The sequence below is a fragment of the Barbus barbus genome (assembly GCF_936440315.1).
Source record: "Barbus barbus genome assembly, chromosome: 11".
NCBI classification, from domain to species: Eukaryota; Metazoa; Chordata; class Actinopteri; order Cypriniformes; family Cyprinidae; genus Barbus; species Barbus barbus.
Genome location: NC_136739.1, coordinates 19,220,739 through 19,245,985, shown reverse-complemented (window position 1 = coordinate 19,245,985; position 25,247 = coordinate 19,220,739). Strand labels below are relative to the sequence as shown.

General features: G+C 38.1%; 1 protein-coding gene across 1 annotated transcript; it reads right to left on the bottom strand.

Annotated features, from left to right (window-relative positions):
• Positions 1-251: 251 nt before the first annotated feature.
• Positions 252-25,247, bottom strand: LOC306876588 (uncharacterized protein; the record flags this gene model as incomplete). Its single annotated transcript, XM_079427884.1, has 18 exons — positions 252-1,462; positions 1,739-1,932; positions 2,026-2,075; positions 2,181-2,274; positions 2,380-2,451; positions 2,776-2,912; positions 3,374-3,437; positions 4,518-4,666; positions 4,914-5,073; positions 5,487-5,596; positions 5,721-7,769; positions 9,588-9,783; positions 10,144-10,181; positions 11,712-11,763; positions 12,329-12,386; positions 13,428-13,461; positions 13,900-14,010; positions 25,179-25,247. The coding sequence occupies 18 exons, from the start codon at positions 25,245-25,247 to the stop codon at positions 1,341-1,343; spliced, it is 3,759 nt and encodes a 1,252-aa protein (XP_079284010.1). The 3' UTR covers positions 252-1,340.

Below are 25,247 nucleotides of genomic sequence, written 5' to 3'. Positions count from 1 at the left end.
TTGTATGTATTGTTTATTTAATTTTACATGTAATGCTCATCTTTTTTTTTTATAATTGCTAGTTGCAGCCCTGAATCAAGTGAGTAGGAATTCTCATTGAGAATTGAGACATTTTTCAGATTTCGAATTTATTTAGGGTTGTTTTAAAAATTGATTCATCTGTCAATTATTTCCTCAATTAATTAGATACCCCCCCTCCCCACGCACACACACTTTTCTTTATTTTATATTTTACATACAGTAAACATTGTACTATGCAAGGACATCCCTGCTTTTATTTCCTTAGGTTTTGATAAAATGGTATCCATAAAATCTCAGAGACTAGAATGTGTTAAGTCTATTTTCATTTGTAGGTTATTGCTGGTTTGCATGTTGTTTCAAAATATAATCTTGTTTTTCATCAGAGATCTTCTGCTAAGGTCTGAAAAGTCACTAATGGATTGCTGCGCTTCATCATCATCATCATTAATTATATGAACAACACCACTACCATCTCCTGTAAAAACACTATAATTTACAAAAGTCCTGATTATTTTTTTTCTTACAGTTTAAACTTTACAACAACTTCACAATGCCACAAGAAGTCTTGCATAGACTGACATGACTTTATGCTGGCTATTGAAAAGCAGCACCAAAACATCTACATGACACATATTGTAAAAAATCTCAGACTTATTGCACAAAGAAAAAACATGAATCACATCCACAGATCTTAAAGAGACTTTGTGCATGCACGGTTTTTGACATAAGAAGTTAAAAAAGGCTCATGTAAAAAAAAAAAAAAAAAAAAAAAATTGCTGAAAGTTAGCTAATGCAACACCCCATCATAAAAACATGATTTTAATCCGGTAAAGAGGTTTGTAACGGCAATTTAATTCATACAGAAAATAAAAGCTTTTTAAAATTAATTTCTTATATAAAAATGTGGCACATTTTGGAAGAGCAGCATTTGATGAATTAGCTGACAATGGTTCCTTTTCAAAACGTTCCGTAAGCATTTATTAAGAAGTGCTAAGATTGAATAACAAAGATTCTTTTGATTTGACCTGCTTAATAACTTGATTATTTCTGACACCTTGTCTTAACATATTTTGACATTTAATGCTCAGTAACATGAAGTATGTCCGTTCCTTAATACCTTATGATGACATGATGCTACGTGACTTGTCATGAAACTATGGCAGACGATTTTCTTCATATCTGTCTGGGCTTAAAAACAGTCTTGACCTAAAACCCAGACTCCTTGGTCACAGAGTGCAGATAACTGTAAAATGTTTTGCTAATTCAGAACATTGTTTCCACAAGTGATTTGTGAAGTTTGAGAATGTCTGTACATGGTATTATGATAGATTAGCACTGATCCGGATCCACTGCAGCCCTTGCCTGGTGTACTGGACAATATGGGCCATGCTGCTATGTAGAGTCAAGGGCCCAGTCAGTGTGTTCAGATAGTTGAAAAACTCTGGTGTGGGAGTGAGAGAGAATAAATAAATTGCCATTAGTTGAATTATCAGTGAATTGTCATTTATCATCAATAAATAAATAAATAAATACACACTGTGAGAAAGGGTATTTTTGTGAAAAAAAATAATAAATAACAGTAAATATAAAAATAAAATGTCATGTTTAAAAACATAGAATAAAATAAGAAAATACATGAAAAAATAGCATATACATATATTTTTTTCCCTAAATTATTAAAATGGCCCCTATGAGATAGAACTGAATCAAAACTCACCTTTATTTTCTTTGGCCAGGGTATCAGCCACCTCCCAGTACTCATAACTGTACAGGACACTGTTGGTAATGTTGAGGTGATTTGCTGCCATCTGGTGGATACGATGGGGAATGCTGATGACACTGCTCTGTGAGCTGCCTGTGTTAGATCCCATTATATTGACAGAGCAAATAGAGGCAGGAGCTACAGTTCCCCTGTAAAAGCAAAAACACATATGTACTGATACCCAAACACAACATAAAGGTCTCACAGTGGCTGTGTAAGGCCTAACTACGATTAACTCTTACTTTCCAGCATTGTTCCAAGGAGGGGGTTTGTGAGGTCCTTTTGGAGAGCTCTAGTCAAAGTAAAAACAGTTACAAGAATGAGTAAATCACTGAACAAACTATATTGGCAGCTATTTTTTTTACATATTGATGTATAATAATTGATAACTGCCTACCTTGAAGTAGTCCAGCAGCACTTTGGAGTATTTTAGAGCGTTGTCCTTTTTAAGTCTGAACATTTGCCAGTAAAGAAGAGCAAGGCAGCGGAAACTGAAACCCAGAAACAAAATTTGTGTTTTGTCAACAGACTTTGACAATCAAGAAAATCTAAATGATAATACAGACAGTTGAAGATCTTTGCAGTGTTGGATTTACCATAGTACAGCTAGCTGTTTGTCTTCCTGGCTGGCTACAGGGCCGGCGTGACTCTGAAGTCTCATAGCGTATCTATCCAACACATAGAACATGTCAAATCAATACAGAACGTCTGACAAACATAGGGCCTTTTCTGGCCATTTCTATTTTGGCATCTATCATTATCAGTTGTTGTGAAAACAACAAATCATTTGACATTGTTTTTGCATGTTTTGTGGCCTGTTGTTGATCCTGTCACAGCACTTAATCAAAGCCCACATCTGCTGTAGGTAAAATACTGTCAGTGTGAAGCCTGTCACAACGAGCTACCCAGTCATGTAATATCTGGCCTATGCAAAATGCTGAAAAAAAAAGAGCAACAGAGAGGGTGAAAGAGAAAATAAAACTCTTAAACACCTTATGAGCTCCACAGTTTCAGCATACATGGTGTAGGGGGACTTGGACTCCAGCGGTCCCTCTTCCATGGCTTTACAGCACTCCATGAAGGACAAAGCAGCATCCACATAATTCACAGCTTTTCCTAGCTTATCCACCTGCAAACAGGCATAGAGAGACAAAAGCATAAAATAAAGCAGTTGATGAATTAGTTACAGAGGACATAGACCAGAGATTTTCATCCTTGTTTTGGTCTGTGACTATAATCCTTGGGACTCCACTCTCTGTCATAAAGCAATTGAAAAAGCACCTTTTTAACAAAAGGTAATTTTACAGCATAAAAAAACATTAATCTCAGGCAACTCCACACTGTGGAGAAAAGAAAAAGAAAAAAAGAAGACAAAAGCTGCCACTTTTTTTAAAAAGGCACACATTTGTTCCCAATTGGTAAATGTTTGTACCTTTTGTAAAAGGCACTGTCCCAGTGACAGCTTTTGTACCTTTTTTTCCTGAGAGTGTATGTGGGGTTGTGAATCCAAGGTTGCAAACCTCTGACCTCTGTAATAGTCTTGTCTAATGGTAATATTCAATAATGTGTATGTTCACAATGCTGTCTTACCATAGCGTCTGCTCGATGTTTTAACCTCTTGGCCTCATGCATGTAGTACTCAGCATGATGAGAGCTAACATGAAGGGAAGTAAGGAGAGATTAGGTGAGAACTATGGGAAGGTATTTGGGAAGGGTTAGTTCACCCAAAAATGAAAATTAGTCCATGTTTTACTCACCCTCAAGGCAACCTTGGTGTATATGGCTTTCTTCTTTTAGATGAATCCAATCGGAGTAATATTCAAAATTGTCCTGGCTCTTCTAAGCTCTATCATTGCAGTCAGTGGGTGTTTCTGATGCACAGTCCAAAACACGTAAAATAAAGTGCACAAATCCTCACACAGCTCCGGGGGGGGTGAATAAAGGCCTCCTGTAGCAAATCGATGCGTTTTTGTAAAAATACAATTAAAAATCCATATTTAAAATGATATAAACAGTTTTGTGTAACGTCCGCTATCTGTCGTACGTGCGTTCACGAGAGACTGCCTTTCCGGCGGATGACGTAGGACGCTGGCGCAGCGCATGCATGTGTGAGTCTCGCAAAAAACAATGTTTGTTTAGAGGAGGAAAGGAAGCAAAGTTTCCTTTCTTTAGCCAAGGAAAACCAATCTCCTCTTGGCTTATATTGAAATCTTCTAACATTTTTTTTTTTTTTTTACAAATCCTCGTTTAGTGCTTCTAATTCGTGACCAGCGTTTTGTTTTGTTCTCTCTCCACGTTCGTCACTAATCACACGACGTATACGTCCTACGTCATCCACCGGAACGGCTTCCGCTTATAACAGTTAGATGAAGTGAGGGAGATGTGTTTATTTAGTTTGAAATAGGGATATTTTTCTTACAAAATGCATGGATTCGCAACAGGAGGCCTTTATTCATCCCCCTGAGCCGTGTGAGGCACGTTTTTTAATGGATTCGTACACTTTATTTTTCATGTTTTGGACTGTGCAACAGAAACAACCTCTGACTGCAATTATAGAGCTTAGAAGAGCCAGGACAATTTTGAATATAACTCCGATTGGATTCGTCTGAAATAAGAAAGTCATATACACCTAGGAAGGCTTGAGGGTGAGTAAATAACAGGATAATTTTCATTTTTGGGTGAACTAACCCTTTAAATGCCGCAGCATTGTTAAATGAAACAGGCATTAACTCACACATCACTGATAGGTACAGTTCCTCTGTAGTGAAGAGGAAGGTTTGATGGAGGAACCAGCGATCCAGAGAGAGACTGGAGGTGTCCTGACTGGAGGTGTCCTGACACCCCGACACACTCCACCTCTACTTTGGGCTGTGTCTTCTGAACCTGTTGAGACAATGGTCCTGTTCATTAATATAAATTACATTATAACAATTGTTACATTCCTTGTAGTCCAGTAAAGAATCCTCTTCCAGGACTGGCCATATAAGGTTCTTGGTTGGCTATATAGCTCTTTGAAGACAAGACAGAGAGAAAGAAAGAAAGAAAGAAAGAAAGAAAGAAAGAAAGAAAGAAAGAAAGAAAGAAAGAAAGAAAGAGAAAGAAAGAAAGAAAGAAGCATAATTTTAAGAACCTGTGTTTTCTGTGCTGTTGAATCTTTGTCTTTTTCTGGAGATGTGTGGTACTTCTCTGCATGCTGAGCTTTTACTGAGGGTTTTGAGAGCTCCAGTATGCCGGATGGAGGAGACAATGGGGATACAGGCCTCTTGGAATAAAAGTAATCATCCTGACATCTGCATACACAGCAATAAAAAGGACATCATCCAGTGAGCATGAGCCAGACAGTAAACATTATGCCATCATGTCCCAGTGGACAAGAAGAACAACAATGAATTGACCTTTTTCATGTTTGCATTTTGTCATAGGGGCTTCCCATGATATCTTTAAATGTACTAAAGCAGCACTGTAGAACAACAATATGTTTACAGTGGTAATTACTCGTGGACATCCCCTTATCACATGAACTGGCAGCATATTTATTCTGAATTTCTGAATCAACAAAATAGCACTGGAAAAAAATACTTTCAGAGCAACATAACAGCTTATTTAATATTACCTAAACTGTCTCTGCAAAGAGAAAGCACTGATGCATAAAATAAAAAAGTTCCTCATTAAAAACAAATTAAGTGATTAGGTCTAAATATACCCATTTTGCTTGTTGAGGGTTTCCTCGGTTTCATTGTGGACTGACACCGGTAGTTTATCTGCACGAGAGTGATTCCTCTTATTCTCTCTTTGAGCATCTCCATTTTCAGCCTGATAAAGTAAAACACAAAAAACTTACATGTGTGCATAAACACATCTCAAATTCAAAAGAATTTTAAAGAATTGCAGATTTTAATGCATTAATTAAATATAAAGATGCTTTTTTCTTCCTCACTTTTCTTTTACTTCTGCCATCTCCAGGCAGTTGGTCCAAGTGGTGTAAGTGTTTCATCGATGTATTTTCTTTTGCCTTTCCCGTTGACAAAGCTGAAGACGAGGACTGTCTCTCGGTAATCTCATCTACACTAGGGACTCTACCCAGAAGCGAGAGGTCAATCCTCACAACAAGTTTTTTCAGGCCTCGATGTGCAACAGTGGGGGACTTTTCAGTTCGGCCAAAAGGCACCAATGTGTAGAGTTTGTGTCTGCCCCGACCTTGTGTCTCAGGGGTGCTTAAGCTCGACCCATGGGGGTGAGCACCAGTGTCTGAACCCTGTTTGTCAAGCCTCCTTTTTGACACAGTTTTTTGGTTTGATGTTGAATCTGCAGGGACTTTGGCAACATTCAGGGGTGGACTAGACTCAGAGTCTGAATCAGAGGAAGATGATGAGGATGACGAGGAGGATGAGGATGAGAAAGATGATGGGCGAGTGGGCTTGATGACAGGAGTAGGCGAAGGTGGAGAAAGTGGAGGAGAAGGGCTAGTGTCAGTCACATGAGGACCTGAGGAAATGTCCTCATTGCTCCACCTTCTCTTCTTCCTCCTCCTCTGCTCCTCAAGGTTGTGTCCATTGTATTCCTTTTGAGTGTGATGCTGGCTGTTGGTGTGAGGTCGTTGCTTGGGCTGCACTGCCTTCCATTCAACTTCCTGCTCCCTCCTCCTCCTTCGTTTCCTCTCTCTTTCCCCTTCCTCTGTTCTCCTATCGTCCTTGTCTTCCTCTTCCTCAGAACTCCGAACCCAGCGACGCCTTATCACTTGCTCTTCCGCCAGTCTTCTTTGTCTCTGCTCCTTGCCGGTCTGCACAAGGGTTGCTCCCTGTGCCTTGCCTCGGCTGTCCACCTCTCGCTCTCTCTCTCGGGGCTTTGGGTCTTTTTGGGAATGCCCGGTTTTGGGCACTGGGGCGTCCCCAAGTTTGACCTTGGGCTTTGGGCTGGAACTCTTTTGGGAAGTCTGTTTAGATCTGGACTGCTTTGTATCTGGGAAAGATTTAGTCTTCGAGCTGTGACTAGATCGACTGTTGACTTCGCTTCGGGATGAGTCCCTGGACTTTGACGAGGGACCACGGTCTGAACTCTTTAGAGTATTAAAATGAGATGAATGGCCCGATTTGGAGTGAGAACTGTGGATTGACACCCCTGTAGTTTCATTGCTTTTGTGATTATGTTCAATACTATGGTCAGTTGTAGATGAGTGCCTGGCTTGTGGTTTTGGGCTAACGCTTGGTCTTTGCTTTGACGAATGCTTTGAAATGGGGTTCGAAGGTGAGTTAAACCTTTGCTTGCTTGTGGATTCAGAGTTTTTGGCTTCAAGCTTGTGTGTGAGATCTTTGTGTGACTTTTCTGTTGAGCTGAGCTCAGAATGATGGGGTTGTTGGGGAGGACCAGGTCTGGAGTCTTTGGATCGAGAGTCTTTGGATCTAGAGTCTTTGGGTCTAAACTCCTTTCTCTGGTTGGTACTATGGTCCGGAGGCACCCATGGCCTTACTTTGGGACGATGTGCTGCATTAGAGGCAACGTTTGGCTGCGCAATATGCCTGGGACATTCTTGTTGAGGTGGCTGGACCTGAAGATATGTACCTTGGCTAGGTACTGCGGTGGATGAGAGACTTGGACTAGGGCTTCTGGGAGGGTGTAAAGGTAAAGGGCTGGGACTTCGACTCCCTTGGAAGCTCTCTCCTGGACTTGGGCACACACTTGGCACTGGGCTCGGCACAAGGCTAATTCTTGGACTGGGGCATGGACTGTATTCTGGGCTGGGGCAAGGACTGTTTCTGGGGCTGTAGTCAAATTTTGGACTTGGGACCGGACTTTCACATGGACTGTAATCCCGTCTGGATTCAGAGTCTCTGCTCCAGTATCTTCCAGGTGATGGTCCTCGGCCACAGTCAGATTTCGCAGTCCGTCTCTGTCCTCCACCTGGATCGTGGTCGGATGACTGATGATTTTTAGGGACTTTCTCAAGCCACCTGTCCAGTTGCCACTGTGTGGTTGGTGGACTCTCCGTCTGAACAGAGAAAGGACATGAGTTCAAGACAGAGAATATATCAATGATGAAACTGGTAAAGTAATATTACTTAATACATTAATGTGACAATATAAATCCAGTGTGATCTGTATTACAAAACATATTTGACAAGATTATGATTATCAGTGAATCTGCTCTTGACTATAAACTCTTGACCACTGAGGATGACAACAGTATAACCGTGAATACATTCTAGAACCTTTTTAACAAAGAAGTGTATAGCTGACAGTTTAACAAAGTGAACATCACATTTAAAATCATAGTGGTGATGCACAGTCATGGCATTTATAGGCTAATCGTAGGAATATTGGATAGAACTTCAACCTATTAAACGTCTCAATCCTTTACCCTACTGATGTAAAGTAACTATTGTATGTGAGCAGAAGATCGCATAAAGCAATATCTGACTCATGACAATATATTTACTCAACAATATGATACTAAGAATGTATGGTGGGAAAAATTACTGAAAAATGGCAATGAGAAATTATTAGAATAAATGAATAGGAAATATGAGTATTTATGTAAACAGGCCAGTGTGTCAGTGGGAGAAAGAGGGGAAAAAAATGGAGGTGAGAGGGTAACCGAGAGAGAGGCCAGAAAACTGGAGATTTCTTAAACCCTAACAAACACTTTCTTTCAATTTCACACTGCTTTAACCATTACAATGCCTATTCAGTTCACTTACTCCAAACTATTACAAACCAGAAATAAATAAGCGGCATTGAAAATAAATACTGTATGACAACATAATCACACTTTATTGAGTAATAAAATAAGCTATACTCACTTTTGACTTTACAAAACATTTTAATTAACGCCACAAAATCATAGCAAATACTCACTTGATAGCACACTTGAGCTGCAGGGCAGACAGAGCTTTCCTCGCTTGCCTCCAGTAGCTGACCAGAGCTAATTTAAACTTTTACTCCTCCACTCAAACATTCCCCCTTCCCCTCTCTCCCTCTTTCCAGCAAAGACACTGCATCTCTTGTGCCCTTTTCCCACTGCCCCTCCCTACAAACCCCCCTCTACCTGGAACCGTGTGGCGTTTCCAAGCCGTCCTCCTCAGAGACACTACATGACTACACGTAGATGAAAAACACATGGTGTTCCCTCCTCCGTTCTCCACAGGTTCCAAATAGATGGCATGTTCAGTAATAGAGCCAGCTGTGTCACACAGACACCTTCATTCATATGGTGGTGTAGCGCTATGCTACTAGAGCTTTTAATCCCTCCTTCTCTTGAAAAAATTAAGACTTGCTAGAGCATTAAATCCTTCAAATGTAGCTGTTATCAGCTCAGGATTCTTTGATGACGGAATATTATGTTATCATTTACTCACCCTCACATTGTTCCAAACCTGTATGACTTTCTTTCTTCTGTGGAACACAAAAGAAGATATTTTGAAAGATGTCTGTGTACTTTGTCCATACATTTAAAGTTAGTGAAGTCTAACATTGTTTTGTAAAATAATACAGGTTTGGAACTACATGAGGGCGATTAAATGATGACATAATTTTCTTTGTTTTGGGTAACCAATCCCTTTAGGTTCTGCTTTTTGTGACGAAATCAATGTTGACATGTACTACTTCCTATCTAGTTAGTCATCTGGGGCACCACATGTTGACATGACACCCAGATTCTAAAGTCTCAGCGGCCGCCCCTCCACATTCCTCTCTCCACCCCCTACCATCCCTTTTTTACCTCATCCGCTAAAAACAACTACTGGGAAACAGAAAGCGAGGCAATGAGAAATAGCAGATTGCATGGCAAAAAAAAAATGCTACAGCATACCTCTGTGCTGCAGTTTAGGGTCCGCTGCTGGGTCGGTGTCCTGCACCGGTTGTGTGTCCCTGGGCTCGGGCTGCGTGATCGCTGGCTGTGATCGCTTTCCCACTCGCTGGAGGGGTCTGATCCTGATGACCCTGAGCTAGAATGCCTCACTCTTCTGACATGTGTGTGTGTGTGGTGCTGCTGCTGGCCTGCCAAGCTGTCAGTCAATACATACAAACAATGGAGAGGGATTGAGAAGTGTAGAGGCTCTTCTAAGGTCACACACTCAGATGCATTTACATGTACAACAATCTCGACTATCAAGTTCAATTCCTCAATTCCAAAAAGTATGCAGACTAAACCCTTCAAGTGGTGTCTGTGTGTTTTTTGGGTTGAACATGTTGAAAGACCAAAAGAAACAGAGGCTGGTCTATCATCCAGCTGTCACATTCCACATATTCTGACCTCTTCGATATGTAATACACATACTCACACATACAGAGACAAACACTGGATAATAATGAGACCTAGTATAGTTACAAACAAAGCAAACAAAACATCACAAAAACACACTTACCGGTTATTATCAGCCCAGGAAGTTGTTTGCTCACTTCCCTATGTAACAGATAAGAATAAAAAAAAAAAACAAGATTTTAATAAATGAGAGCTTTTTAGCTTGGAATCTTCAACTTCATGGTCATTACTTGCATCTTGACCAAAGCAAAATCCATAGTCCTGCAGTAACAGCAGAAAGGTCATGAGTCTGGTGTATTTTATGACTCAGACTGTTATGACTCATAAACCTGGACTCCTGTTATGAGATACACGCACGCACAAGGAACTGGTGTTGTAGGTTAAAGTTAGAGTCAAATATTTAACTTCTCAGTTTCAGAAAACCATGTCAGTTCAGCAGCAAATATATGGAGCAGTGCCGTTTTTCCCAAGGAGGCAAGAAGGCAGTGCCTCCTAAAAAACTGTGTAACATGAGATCATAATTTGTTTTTAATAGAACTCCTACTGAAGAGAATTTGAGGGAGGAGCAGCTAAATACTGAACAGTTCTCTCATGTAGCACCACAAATTAGCCTGAATCGGTTTAACTGGTCAAATTAGACTAATTATAAAGTAAATAGCTCACCCACTTGAAATGATCTAAAAGTGAGATGTTTTTTTTAGCAACCCCTCAGCTTGGTTAAATTAAATGTCACCTCTTTTAATGTTTATAAAGGTAGTGTTTACAGCGGATTTGATGATTAATAGTTACTGGCTCATAATTATATGGCGCAAACAATAGGGAGTAATATAAACAAAAGGATTGACACTACAGGTCAAAAGTTTGGGGTCAGTAAGATAATTTAAAAATTTCAAAAAGACATTTACAAATTTACAAAAGATTTTTATTTCAAATAAATACTTTTCTTTTAAATTTGATACTCAAAAGATCCTGAAAAATGTATCATGGTTTCCACAAAAATCTTCAGCACAACTGTTTCCAACACTGATAATAAGAAGAAATATTTCTTGAGCACCAAATTAGCATATTAAAATGATTTCTGAAGGATCATGTGACACTGAGGACTGGAGTAATGATGCTGAAAATTCAGCTTTGCCATCATAGGAAAAAAGTACATTTTAAAATATATTAAAAAAAATATTTTTTTTTTTTTTTTTTTTTGCTAAAGTTATTTTTAAGTGTTATATTGTTACACAATATTAATGTCTTTACTGCATTTTTCATACAATAAATGCAGCCTTGGTGAGCTTAAGAGACTTCTTATCAAATCCCTAAAAGCCCAAACTTTTGAACAGTAGTGTACATTAAATCATTTAGAATATTTAATTACAATAAATAGCAGTATGCTAAGATAAACAAAAAAGTGTTTTAGTATTAGTATACTCTGGCTCACTGAGCTCTCTAAAGAAAAGAATGGCAACATGTTAATATAGTGCTGCAATGAGAGAGCAAATGCAAACACAAATGCCACCGCAGCCAGGTGACTGTGTGTAAATGCATTTTGTGATGAATGAACAAATGAGCTGGACTGTGCTCAAAGCTAACAGTTAGCACAAACAGTGCAAGAGTTATTGATACTATGATATATGCTTTTTCCGCCCATTCCTTCAACAATCTTAACAGGCATCTTACCTCGTCCTTGTCATCTTCGTCACTGCTGAGCTTCAGGTCATCAGCGAGCATGCTGGGAGGGCAAAGAGAGAGTCAAACATGAGAGAATGTCACACTCACTTGACAAAGAGACTTATTCGTTCTGCCAATCTGCAGCACATCTGTGTATGTGTGTATTAAATGTGTGAGTTGATGCCTCAAACAGTCTAACCATATGAAATGATATCACATTACAAGCTTCAAAGAAAAAAGTCATAAACACAGCACTCTAATGTTGAACAGTGATGTTATGTGACGGTAGTTTGCTTCTAGGCTCTACCCTACTGTGTTAACATGCTCTGTAATTAGATACTAACTCAGTGAAGTTTATGAGGTCAGTGAAGTTGGTATGGTGGTTCGAGACGGTGAAGATATAACACTGGCCTAACCCTTCATGTGAAGCTGGTTTTACACAGCAGTTGGTCCAAAGCAGTTAAATTCCAGGAAGCCCAATCTAATTATACACACCAATATGCACAGATGTTCAATGCACAGCGTCAGTTATTTATGGTGTAATATAGTGAAAAGGCAGAAGCAGTTCAGCCACAACCTGGTGCTTGGTTACCGTGGACGGATTGGGTGCTGTGCACCCCACTTACGATTTATGAGGGGCCACGAGTGGACGTGAGGGCATCCTCATAGAGACAGCATCCCTCACTGAGCGAGCCACAGAGAGAGAGATACATCAGCATTATGGAGCAGAATGTAAAAACACTGCTATATTAGTACAGCTGTGTATACATATACAGATGTGATCTATGTATAGCGATATCTCAAAGTAAAGCAGGTGATGACAATCCAGCTTCTTATTACACACATCAGGCATGCACAATATATCTATACCATATCGGTTTAGTATTAAATTATATTTATCAAGTATTGGTCAACACTGAATGTTTGATTTTACACCACTGTTCAAAAGTTTGGGGTCAGTAAGACTTTTTTTTTAATGACATTACTACTTTTATTCAGCAAGGACACATTATATTGATCAAAACTGATTCAAGATATTTATAAAGTTACAAAAGATGTATATTTAAAATAATAGCTGTTCTTTTGAACTTTCTATTTGTTAAAGAGGCCTAACTGTTTAATTGCCAAAAAAATATTATGCAGCATAATTGTTTTTAACATTGATAATATTAAAAAAACACTGACACTGAAGACTGGAGCAATGGCTGCTGAAAATTCAGCTTTGCCATTATAGAAATAAACTTTTTAAAATGTATTACAAGCAGTTGTTTTTAATTATAATAATATTTCATTATATTTCTGTTTTTACTGTACTGGATCAAATAAATACAGCCACGGTGAGCATTAGAGACTAAAACAATTAAAAATCTTACCCGCTCCAAACTCTTGAAAGGTAGTGTACATTTCTCCTGTTTTTACATCATTTAACACTCATTTAAAGTTATTCTTTAAAACACTAATAATTTCATAACACTGTTAAATGTAATCTCAAAATAATTATCCCTTTTTTATATTGTATATTACAATGTTGTGGTGCCCAAATTCACTTGTTACATTCGAAATGATCTAAAAAAACAAACAAATAAAAAAAATACAGGTAACGGTTATTGGCCATAACATGAAAATAAGCTTATCGGTATCAGTCAGAATTAATTTTGGAGCATCCCAGTTAGAGAGAGACACATATATAAGACAGAGCTTTAAACATCAATCCAGCATGTTTACCATGTCTGTGTCGTGAATTGGGCTGCTTTCCCTCCTAAAACAGATAAACAGAATAAAACAAATCGGTCAAATCAACACAAACAGCATTTTTTTTTTACAGAGGGGTTAATTCACTAAACTGTACTAAACACTGTCACACTGTATCTTAGCACCTAACCTTGTACCTTAAGCCCCTGAACTCCAGTTTAACCAGGTGTCATTAAATTAAATCATATTTTCGGCATTAAAAAAATCGACTCTTTATCGTATGGTAGAAAGATACTGTACAATCCCTAGAACTGGCCTGCATTCCGCTTGGGGCATTGCAACCCAATTTGCATAATTTCTGTAGTGACTAAACAACACAGATTTATGAGTGTGTGCAAATAAACAACGCAAGCATAATCCCCATCAGGGAAAGAGAGGAGGAGAAAGAGATAAACATACAGAGACAGAGCAGAGTTGGTGCATTATATTTGTGAATTTATCACACTTGCCTGCAGTTTGTAATAAAGCCTGTGCGTACCTTAGAGTGTGAGTACAGGAAATGCTGAGTGCCCCCTTCCCCTGAGGGCTGCTGGTAAGGCCAGGACTGGGTCATGTCCTAAAGAGAGATGAGAGGACGGAGGTTAAAAGTCAAAATGACTTGGTTTGGAAAATTAACTTTTAAAGTCATTATCATATGCAACTGACAGAGATGTCCTCAGATGTAATATGTATCTTTAATGGACTCCTGAAATGTATCTATCTACTGATATATATATATTTTTTGCCCATTAGAGGCCATTACATAAGGGCTGCACTGGCTGGGATGGTTGTGTTGTGTTTTGACGCATCAAAACATTACAAGCTTCTTCTATACGCCATTTTTAGGAACTCTTAACTTAAAGGGATAGTTCAGCCAAAAATGAATACCCTGTCATCATTTACTCATGTCATTACAAAACAGTATGACTTTCTTCTGAACACAAAAGAAAATATTTTGAGAAATGCCTCAGTATGTTTTGTCCATACAATGGAAGTCAATGATCACCAAAACTGTTTGGTTATCAACGTTCCACGTTAGAAAGTTTATACAGGTTTGGAATTACATGAGGGTGAGTAAATGACAGAATTTTCATTTTTGGTTGAAATTCCCCTATGATCACACCTTCTGTAATAGTATGATAGATGATCTTCTCATTTATTTATTTTTTTCCAGAATATATTAAATGATCAAATTAAAAAATACAAATTAAAAACACATAAAATCCATAATAAAACATAAAAAAACTTTCATCAAACTATCAATTAATTAGGATTTTAGCAGCAGCTCCTCCATTTAGCTGATGCTTTTCAATACATATATTGCTTTTAACCTGGCTGCTGTATTGATTTTAAATTCCAGTGTTTTGCAGAAGTAATGCTTCATTTAATGTAGATTCTGTGTTCCTAAAGAACAACTGTTAATCCACTTAATGACCTAACATACACCAGCAAGAATGCATGACCTTTTTGATAAAGAACTTACAGTATTTGTGGATTTGAGGACGTTTCTGGCATCTCTGATAATATGTGTGATTAAATTAATTCCTCAGTAAAACATTTATTGTGTAATCTGTGCCTGGAGCTGTTTTTGTTAGAGCATGCGTGTGTGGTACAGAGCAGGAAGCAGTCTATGAAAAGGTCATGAGCAATCTGATAGTCGTTATAGGAAAACAGATGTACAGTTTATTAATTACATTACAAATACAATTACACTGTACTAATTACAAGCTCAAATTAAATGCTTATGGACTGAAGGTCATTTATCTAAGTGTAAAACATTGAGTCAGAACTGAGTCATTGAGTCATTTTTTTGAATAAATTACACATGGGTGACTACTAATTGATAATGTATGCAACAGAACAAATGATTGTTTAGCATCCATGCTGCTAAGTTGAACACAGCTGCAAGTTTGGCTAATGCAAAAAAAAAAAAAAATAATAATAATAAAAATAAAATACTGTTTACACTTCCATGTTCTAACTTTGGTCATATAGAGATGGTCAATGGATGAGCCAATGTTTCATGTGTCAAGATGGTGAAGATGTTCAATATTTTTTATATTTCTTACACTTTTTGGGGAACTCAACCTAATAATGGTCACATTAGCGAACTTTGGTGTAAACTCCTACAGGTTTGAAATAACTTCATGTAAAATAAATGACAGATTTTTCATTTTTGGGTGAAATATTCCTTTAAACTTGGAAAAGAGAAAGAATGTCTCATTTACATTACAGTTATTCAGATGCTACAGCAACAGACATTTAAACTTTAGGCAAACTTATTTATCAATCCTAGGTCTACTCTTCATCTTACCAAATTAGTACAAAATTAAAGATGCCTTAACACTATACACACATAAACTGTACTGGATGGCCTTTCATTTTTAAACTCCACCATGTCTTCAACAGACTTCTAAAGTCGAACTGCAGAACAGTATGATATTGTAAACATACATTATACACATCAATCGTTCTTCCTAGCCTGTAGCAATATTTCGAAAACACACTCCTCCCTCCAGAGCATAACTCTTCCCTCTTCCCTCTCATCCACCTGCTTCATTATCTCTCTCGCTCCCTTTAGTCACTAAGGACCCATCTCTCCTCACCAACAACAAGGCTTCCCAGGTGAACCTGCAAATGCTTCTCTCTCTCTCTATGTATGTCCCTCTCACTCTTTATTGGCTTTGAAATGGCCAGAGCCAGTCTACAACATATTAAAAACAACTCATTCTCTTTTCCACTTTGATTTTTTCCTAATTTAAAATACTACGAATAAACATCAAAAAACTAAATCAAAGATTAAACTTAATTTGATTAAAAAAATAAAATTAGATAAAAAAAAGCTGTTATATTTTATGTGGAGCTGAGATGACTCGTATGCTACCACATTAAGACCATTTAACCACCCAAGTATTATTCACTTTATTTCAGGAACTCCTATGTTATTGGCAATTTTCTGTTGAGGAATATTTAATCATAGCAGACTGTTGATTTGGCATTTCTACAACTGAAAGAGTACAACTAAAAGACCATTTTGAAAAGGCACAGACAGACTCACACACTAATGCTTGCAGAGACACCTGTTGTGCTCTTTCTAAAAATACCTATGACCACAACACCAGCCCTGGGAAGACTTACACATCTATGCTATGTGCTTGTTCACCTACACAGAATTCAGACTGATGGTAACAGACCATAATATGATAAAATGAGAAACCCAGTGCTGTATTGTACTGTACTGCAATGATCCCACATACAGTACAGAACAATGCACACGTACACGACTTCTGCTTATCAAAACTGTGATATCGAAGACTGCATTTACATTTACTAAAACATTTAGCCCATGCAAAACTGGGGCAAAGAGTCATATGCGTGAAAACACAAACTGTTTGATCTAATAAGTGATCATGAAACAAGACCTTAATAAAAAAGATGTAGTAAATCTTCTGTTAGATTTTAAAATGCTTTCAACAGAAAACTACTAAACAAACAAATAATTTCTTCACCTTAACATACAGAAACGCATTTTACATCTCAATCAGATGTCTGGAAACCACTGACTACAACCAAAGATTTGAATCTGCATAAGTATTTCCCTCCAAAAATCAGTACTGCTGCATTTCATATCTGCCCTTTTAGTGGATCTGTTCTCAGCAGACATCACACATGAATTATTGTTCATTTAGATATCTAGGTAGGAGTAATCCAAGTGCTATGTTAGTAATTCATCTATAGAATAATACTCCCCCGTTTCATTCAGTAAATGATCAAGCAGCCTCATTAATATCCCAGCCAGAAGGGCAAAACTGCATAATATCTTTTGTAAACACACAATTCAGCTAAAATAAACTCAGCTTTAGTGGCTCCAACCCTTTTTTGTAGAGATTGTCATATGATCTTCCAATGCTAATTTACAGTGTCAGGGTGAAAGTGTCTTGTAGATTTTGTTTGCAAAGAAGAGACACTATGGTGCTTTTAACCAATACTTAAGTGCAGTTATGCATAAAGCATGACTCTAAAGACAATTTGTCCCCAGTCTGGATAAGAGCTGCTGTGATTATTTGATTTGAATAACCCATTAGCATTTAAGGATGTATTTTGAATGGGAGTCAAACCGACATTTGCAGTAGAACTGACGTGATGGAGGAAAAAGCTGTAGCTCACATCAAATAGAAACAATTACAACATAATATACAATGAGCTGGTGTGTAGGGCTGTAACAACTAATCGATAAAATCGATTATTATCGATTATGAAAATCATCGACAACGATTCTCATTATCGATTAATCGGGTCTGCCCACAGTGCACGTCCAACTTCAGCTGGTTAGTCAAATTACGGCACTGAATAATGCATTTCTATGGGCAAAATGCATCTAAAAATAGTGGAGGAAACAGAATGAGATTCTGCCGGAGAAGCACGTGATCCAAGCTGCCCAAAACATGATAATTCTTTATTTTAAGCTTTAAGTTAATGCATAAGAGTAATGGCTTGCCCTGTCAGGCGCTTTGACAGATGCGTGTGCGTCCTCAGCGCAAAAACGTTCAGTTTACGGTCATATCCTTATCTATAAATGCCACAAATTCACGCGAGCATTTCCATTTTTGTATAAAGGTCCGTCCTGACAGTCTGTGTTAAGTTTAAAATACCGAATGAGCGCCGGCGCGGCGGGCGCGCGCACGCGCGTCAGACGGACAGAACACAGTAGAGAGGGAGACAATTAATAGGCTTTTCAGCGCAAACATATCCATTGTGCTGAATTATCTGTTGTTGAAAGTTAATTTAAGGTTTAAAATAAATTAAAATATTGTATGAGAGTAGGAACTTTAAACTATATTCAATTTTTACAATGCTTAACACATTTATGTAAGTTTAACAATGTGTTTATGTAAGGTTTGTGCCACTGCTGCTCTAAAGTAACAGTATTGGTGATAACCAAAATCATTTTTCGGCTTTCTGTACTGGTTAGTACTCCAATATGTGTAAGCTCTTTAGTAACAGTAGTAGGCTATTTTTAATGCTATAATATCATTATTGCTGTTATCTATGAAAGAAAACCAGAGCACTTATTTTTTCTTGTATTTTTTATTTGAGTATTTTTTTTTTTTCGCGATACCCAATTGCAGTCAAAAAGTACATAAACAATACCAGCAAGAATGCAAGCTGTTATGAGGCCATTTTTTATTATTATGTCTAATAAATGACAATAACATTTTTAAATTTAAACAAATTTTTGACAAATTTCTAAAATATGTTTTCTCTTTATTATGATAAGTGGTCTAATAAATTAAGCACTGTATGTTTTCATAGCATTCAGTTGTCACGTTTGTTTGAAGGACATTGGGCAGAATGTGGAATAGTGTTTTTTTTGGTCAATATTTTTTAATCCGATTAATCGATTAATCGAAAGAATAATCGGCCAACTAATCGATTATCAAAATAATCGTTAGTTGCAGCCCTACTGGTGTGCCTGAAGGGTTTTACCCAGCATGGAGGGCGTTTATTTTGTAGTAATGACAGGCTGACTGTGCATTATCATACTTACATGAAATACTGATTTAAAAATTATGGTTACACTTTATTTTAAGGTGTCCTTGTTACAGATTTAGGGTTACTTTCATGAAATTATGCATAATTTACTGTTATTACAATTTTGTACCTTTCTCAGAAAAATGGTACAAAAGCTCTCACTGGGACAGTACCCTTTCAAAAGGTATTAATACGTACCATTTAGGTAACAAAATGGACCCTTTAGGGATAAATGCATTAGGGTGTCTTTTTTCAAAAGGTACTGCCCCAGTGACAGCGCTTGTACCTTTCTTTCTGATTGTGTACGAGTAACAAAGACACTGTAAAATAAAGTGTTACCAAAAGTATTTTATTATATAATTACACACTTACTCGTCAATTATATACAAAAATTATTTAATATAAAATTATGAGATTGACCAGTTACAGTAATAAATATAGCTGCAAGCAGCGATTAGCGGGGCCAAGCCAGCGAATGGCCCGTAGCGAGGCGCAGAGCGAGAAGAGAATAAAAAGCTGAAAAGGAACGTACATAGAAAAACAGATTGGTTCAGAAGCACAGAAGTTCAAAACTGAACAGAACTTGGGATGAGAAGAACAAACGCACAGAAGATCCAACGTCTGGAACAAAAGCAATATTTGAACCGCTTCTGGCCACAGGACCTCTCGTGGTCTGGGCTTGAGCCAACCGGGATTCGAACCCACGCCCTAAAAGGTTCAGTGAAAGCGGCTTAGCAGAGTGAGCCACTCGGTCACTGCCCGTTTGACAGGCTGCCGAGGAGAGGTTTAGGTGTGAGAATGAGCTGACAGAAAAGTTATTTATCATTTTAAGCAGCGTAACACAAAGTAAATTTAATTGTAACGCAGCTTATGGTTAATTCGATAGCTGAAGAGTAACTTTAAACAGAATGGTAATTGTTTAGCCTGTAACTTAGAAGAATGCTAAGATCACTAGTATAAGCCAACACATTTCAAAGTGGTGGATACGTGGTTCAGCCAATCCTGGCAAAATTGACATCCTTATAATTTTCTGACTGACTGTTCAAAAGTTATAAGTGGAAATTAGATTTTTTTGGTATCTCACGACCCATAGGTGGCGCTGTTCCCAAATTTGGCATGGCCCCTCAGATCATGGTGTTGATGAAGCGTACCAAGTTTTGTTTTGATTGATCAAAGCTTGGCTGAGATACAGCCTCTGAACCAATTTTGGTCGAGGCCGTTATGTTCACAGCATCATAACTTTTTTTTTCACTAGTACTCAAAAAATTCTGTTCAGTGATTTCTGTGCGGCTCGGTCCAAAGATCATCTGAGTCAATTTTGGGAAGAATTGGACAGATTTTGAAGGAGGAGTAGCAAAAATACTGGTTTTCATTTGCTTCAAAATGGCGGACAGACACCATGTTGGAAAATGACAAATGAGACATTGTCAGAATCGGCATAACCCAGGGAACGAAACGACATAAAAATGACACATTTTGGACAACATTTGCAAAAGTTATGTGTTTTTGTTAGAATAGTTATATCTCTGGAACACTAGGTGGCGCTGTCTTCAGACTTCTGTGGTCCCTCCGGGACATGGTGTTCATGATCCCTACCGATATTTGTGCCGATATGTTAAATGGTTCAAAAGATATTGCAATTTATAACAAATTTCAAAATGGCGGACACGTGGTTCAGCCAATCCTGGCAAAATTGACATCCTCTGTTTCGCCATGACCCAAGGAATCCATAGACACAAAGATGATAATTTTCTGAATTACTGTTCAAAAGTTATAAGCAAAAATGTGAATTTTTGGTATCTCACGACCCATAGGTGGCGCTGTTCCCAACTTTGGCGTGGTCCCTCAGATCATGGTGTTGATGAAGCGTACCAAGTTTTGTTTCGATTGATCCAAGTTTGGCCGAGATACAGGCTCTGAACCAATTTTGGGTCGACTTCGTTAAGTTCACAACATCATAACTTTTGACCAAAGATGAATAAAAAAAATCTGGTCAGTCATTTCTGTGCGGCTCAGTCCAAAGATCATCTGAGTCAATTTTGGGAAGAATCGAATCAATTTTCAAGGAGTAGTAGCGAACAGACAGAATACTGTACTTTTCAAAATGGCCGCTACTGTAATGGGTGAAGTCTTACTGTAAGCCATTGAATGGGATCAGCATGAAGAGAGTAATCAGGTGTACTAAGTTTTATTTTTCTAGAACAAGGGGTTCAAGAGTTATTACCATTTCAATGTTGAATTTTTGAACTGGTGGTGGCGCTATAGAGTTGGTTCTAGAGACCCCAAAGTTGGTCAGGTCACTATTCATGGCCATCTCTATAAGTATGCCAAATTTCATCATTTTCCTATGTTCCGTTCATAGGGCTGCCATAGAGCCCCATGGGCCAAAAATAATAATAATAATAAATATAGCTACAAGCAGCGATTCCGGGGCCAAGCCTGCGAATGGCCCGTAGAGCGGTGCAGAACGGGAAGAGCAGCAATATACTAATAAAAAGATGGAACAAACTGAACGAATGTGAAAAATTGCCACTTTGTAATTATTGGTGAGAATGAACTTACAACAAACAGGAGTTTAAATAAAAATGATCACAGCATGGATAAAAACATGCATTTCTAATCCAGGAGCAATACATATTTGTACCATGCTTGTCTGGATAAGAAACTAATCAAAACAGCACAACATTACACACGATTTTATAAAGCTGCTCTATGTGGGATTCGAACCCAAATCAAAGAAATCCCTGACCTTCAAAGGAAGTGTCTTAGCAGAGTGAGCCACTCGGTTGTTACACATATGACAGGCTGCTGAGGAGAGGATTAGGTGTGAGAATGAGCTGACAGAAACGTTATTTAGCATTTTAAGCAGCTTAACACAAAGTAAAGTTAATTGTAACGCAGCTTATGGTTAATTCGATAGCTGAAGAGTCACATTAAACAGAATGGTAATTGTTTAGCCTGTAACTTAGAAGAATGCTAAGATCACTAGTATAAGCCAACAAATTTCAGTGGTGGAGACGTGGTTCAGCCAATCCTGGCAAAATTGACATCCTTATAATTTTCTGACTGACTGTTCAAAAGTTATAAGCGAAAATGTGAATATTTTGGTATCTCACGACCCATAGGTGGCGCTGTTCCCAAATTTGGCATGGCCCCTCAGAACATGGAGTTGAAGAAGTGTACCAAGTTTTGTTTTGATTGATCAAAGCTTGGCTGAGATACAGCCTCTGAACCAATTTTGGTCGACCTCGTGAAGTTCGCAATATCATAACTTTTTTTTTCACTAGTACTCAAAAAATTATGTTCAGTCATTTCTGTGCGGCTCGGTCCAAAGATCATCCGAGTCAATTTTGGGAACAATTGGACAGATTTTGAAGGAGGAGTAGCAAAAACACTGGTTTTCATTTGCTTCAAAATGGCGGACAGACACCATGTTGGAAAATGACAAATGAGATATTGTCAGAATCGGCATAACTCAGGGAACGAAACGACATAAAAATGACACATTTTGGACAACATTTGCAAAAGTTATAAGTGTTTTTGTTAGAATAGTTATATCTCTGGAGCACTAGGTGGCGCTGTCTTCAGACTTCTGTGGTCCCTCCGGGACATGGTGTTGATGATCCCTACCGATATTTGTGCCGATATGTTAAATGGTTCAAAAAATATTGCAATTTATAACAAATTTCAAAATGGCGGACACGTGGTTCAGCCAATCCTGGCAAAATTGACATCTTCTGTTTCGTCATGACCCAAGGAATCCATAGACACAAAGATTATAATTTTCTGAATTACTGTTCAAAAGTTATACGCAAAAATGTGAATTTCTGGTATCTCACGACCCATAGGTGGCGCTGTTCCCAACTTTGGCGTGGCCCCTCAGATCATGGTGTTGATGAAGCGTACCAAGTTTCGTTTCGATTGATCCAAGTTTGGCCGAGATACAGGCTCTGAACCAATTTTGGGTCGACTTCGTTAAGTTCACAAAATCATAATTTTTGAACAAAGATGGATAAAAAAAATCTGTTCAGTCATTTCTGTGCGGCTCAGTCCAAAGATCATCTGAGTCAATTTTGGGAAGAATTGAATCAATTTTCAAGGAGTAGTAGCGAACAGACAGAATACTGTACTTTTCAAAATGGCCGCTACTGTAATGGGTGGAGTCTTACTGTAAGCTATTGAATGGGATCAGCATGAAGAGTGTAATCAGGTGTACTAAGTTTTATTTTTCTAGAACAAGGGGTTCAAGAGTTATTACCATTTCAATGTTGCATTTTTGAACTGGTGGTGGCGCTATAGAGTTGGTTCTAGAGACCCCATAGTTGGTCAGATCACTATTCATGTCCATCTCTACAATTGTGCCAAATTTCATCATTTTCCTATGTTCCCTTCATAGGGCTGCCATAGAGCCCCATGGGCCAAAAATAATAATAATAATAAAACATACAGATACAATAGGGGCTATAGCCCTTCGGGCTTGGCCCCTAATAATAAAACATACAGATACAATAGGGGCTATAGCCCTTCGGGCTTGGCCCCTAATGAATTATTATTTTGAGTAGTGCACATTTTATGACATTCCAATACAGTTTGGATTAAAGAATTAAATTTAAGGCCTTTTTACTGTATATTTATAGAAAGATATCACAGATATCTATACAAAAATAATGTGCAGTGCAACCTTGGAAAATATCTGAGCAGTCAGGTCATTTCCAATCAGTACTAATCAATGTAACACCACTTATTATAAGCTGAGCTCCATATTTGTAATGAAACCTTAGGAATACACTGCAACTGAATATAACGCTGCACAGCTGACATCTGCATTTATCTGCAGGAGACTTGGATGCCATATGGTTGTCTGCTCACATGCACTTGTCTGAACTGAAATATACACAAGTGTCCTCAAAAGCTCTCAGTGTAGGGGCTGACTCACTCTCAGCAGGAGGAAATTACAATGTTTTTTTTTTGATGATCCCTTATTTTTTTTTAAACAGGCCTTCTTCACAGCATCTGTTTTGTTACCCTCAAAATGACTGAGAATGAGTCATCTATGAAGCCAGTGTGTTTGCACGAGTGCAGCAGTGAATGTGTGTGTGTGTGTGTGTGTGTGTGTGTGTGTGTGTGAGAGAGAGAGAGAGAGAGAGAGAGAGAGAGAGATTCCCAAAATTCAGAAGCTAAACTAGGTGTATTTAACCTTAGCCTACTCACTTAGCACTGATCCTCTTTGCGCCCTCAGCTGATCTTCAACTCGTCTTCTCCCAGGATTGTTTTTTAAAATTACTATTGTACTCAAATATGCGTCAGTAAATATTAGTACAAGCGAACCTAGTCAGACAGAGCAAAATCCCCAAGATGCCATCGAGTCTCTGTGGAGAAGTCCAAACCGAGATACTAAAGCGCAGAGATAAACATGATGTAACAGCAGGAGAGGCAGGTGATGATTGCCTTGATAGATCGAAGAAGCTCTCCGGGGTGACAGAAGAGGAAGTCGCTTTTTAAAAATTTGAATTTGAATGTTTTGTTACACCACCTAATCAAAGCTGCGCGCGTCACACAGTAAAACCGAAAACAAGCTGCGCTCAAAGGGATTCACACCGGAAAACAGTTCAACTGACAAAACCATAAAGCATCACATCTCAGAAGTTCTGTCAGTGATATGACAAGCATGACTCTTCTAACTAGCCTACAGATCTTTTCCCATTATTACTAACATACAAAGCAATAATCAGCATTTTCAAACATTTCGGAGACTAAAGTTAGAATGGAAGTTAGTTAGGGCGCCTATTTGTACCTAACGTTAAAAAGACTGGCGATGAGAAATCGTGTTAGGTAACCATGGCAACTGTACGCGACTAGTGTAAAGTACATTTCGGAGCATAGACAAAACATAAACAATAAACAACAGCCATTATTTATCACTTGCCTATATACTTGCACATAACAGGTATATCACAAAATGTTTGTGTTTTGTTTAAATTTAAAGATGTTTAAAGAAGTTGACGTTTGTAATTAAAATAAAGCGTTGCGCGAGACTGCACTCATAAATGCTCGGTAGAAATTCATCATTAATAGCCTAACAAGAAAAAAAAATCTAATAGGCTATAGAGAGCAAATTGGATAACACCAAACAAAAATGGTCGTTATCGTCATGTTTTGGTCTCTCCCTGAAAAACAATGGAATTAAACGCATTAGGTTTGTATGACACTAACCTGGGATGCGTGCTGAAGCATGAAACAAACACTTGAAAGTTTTCCCTTACTTCCATTAATGGTGGGCAT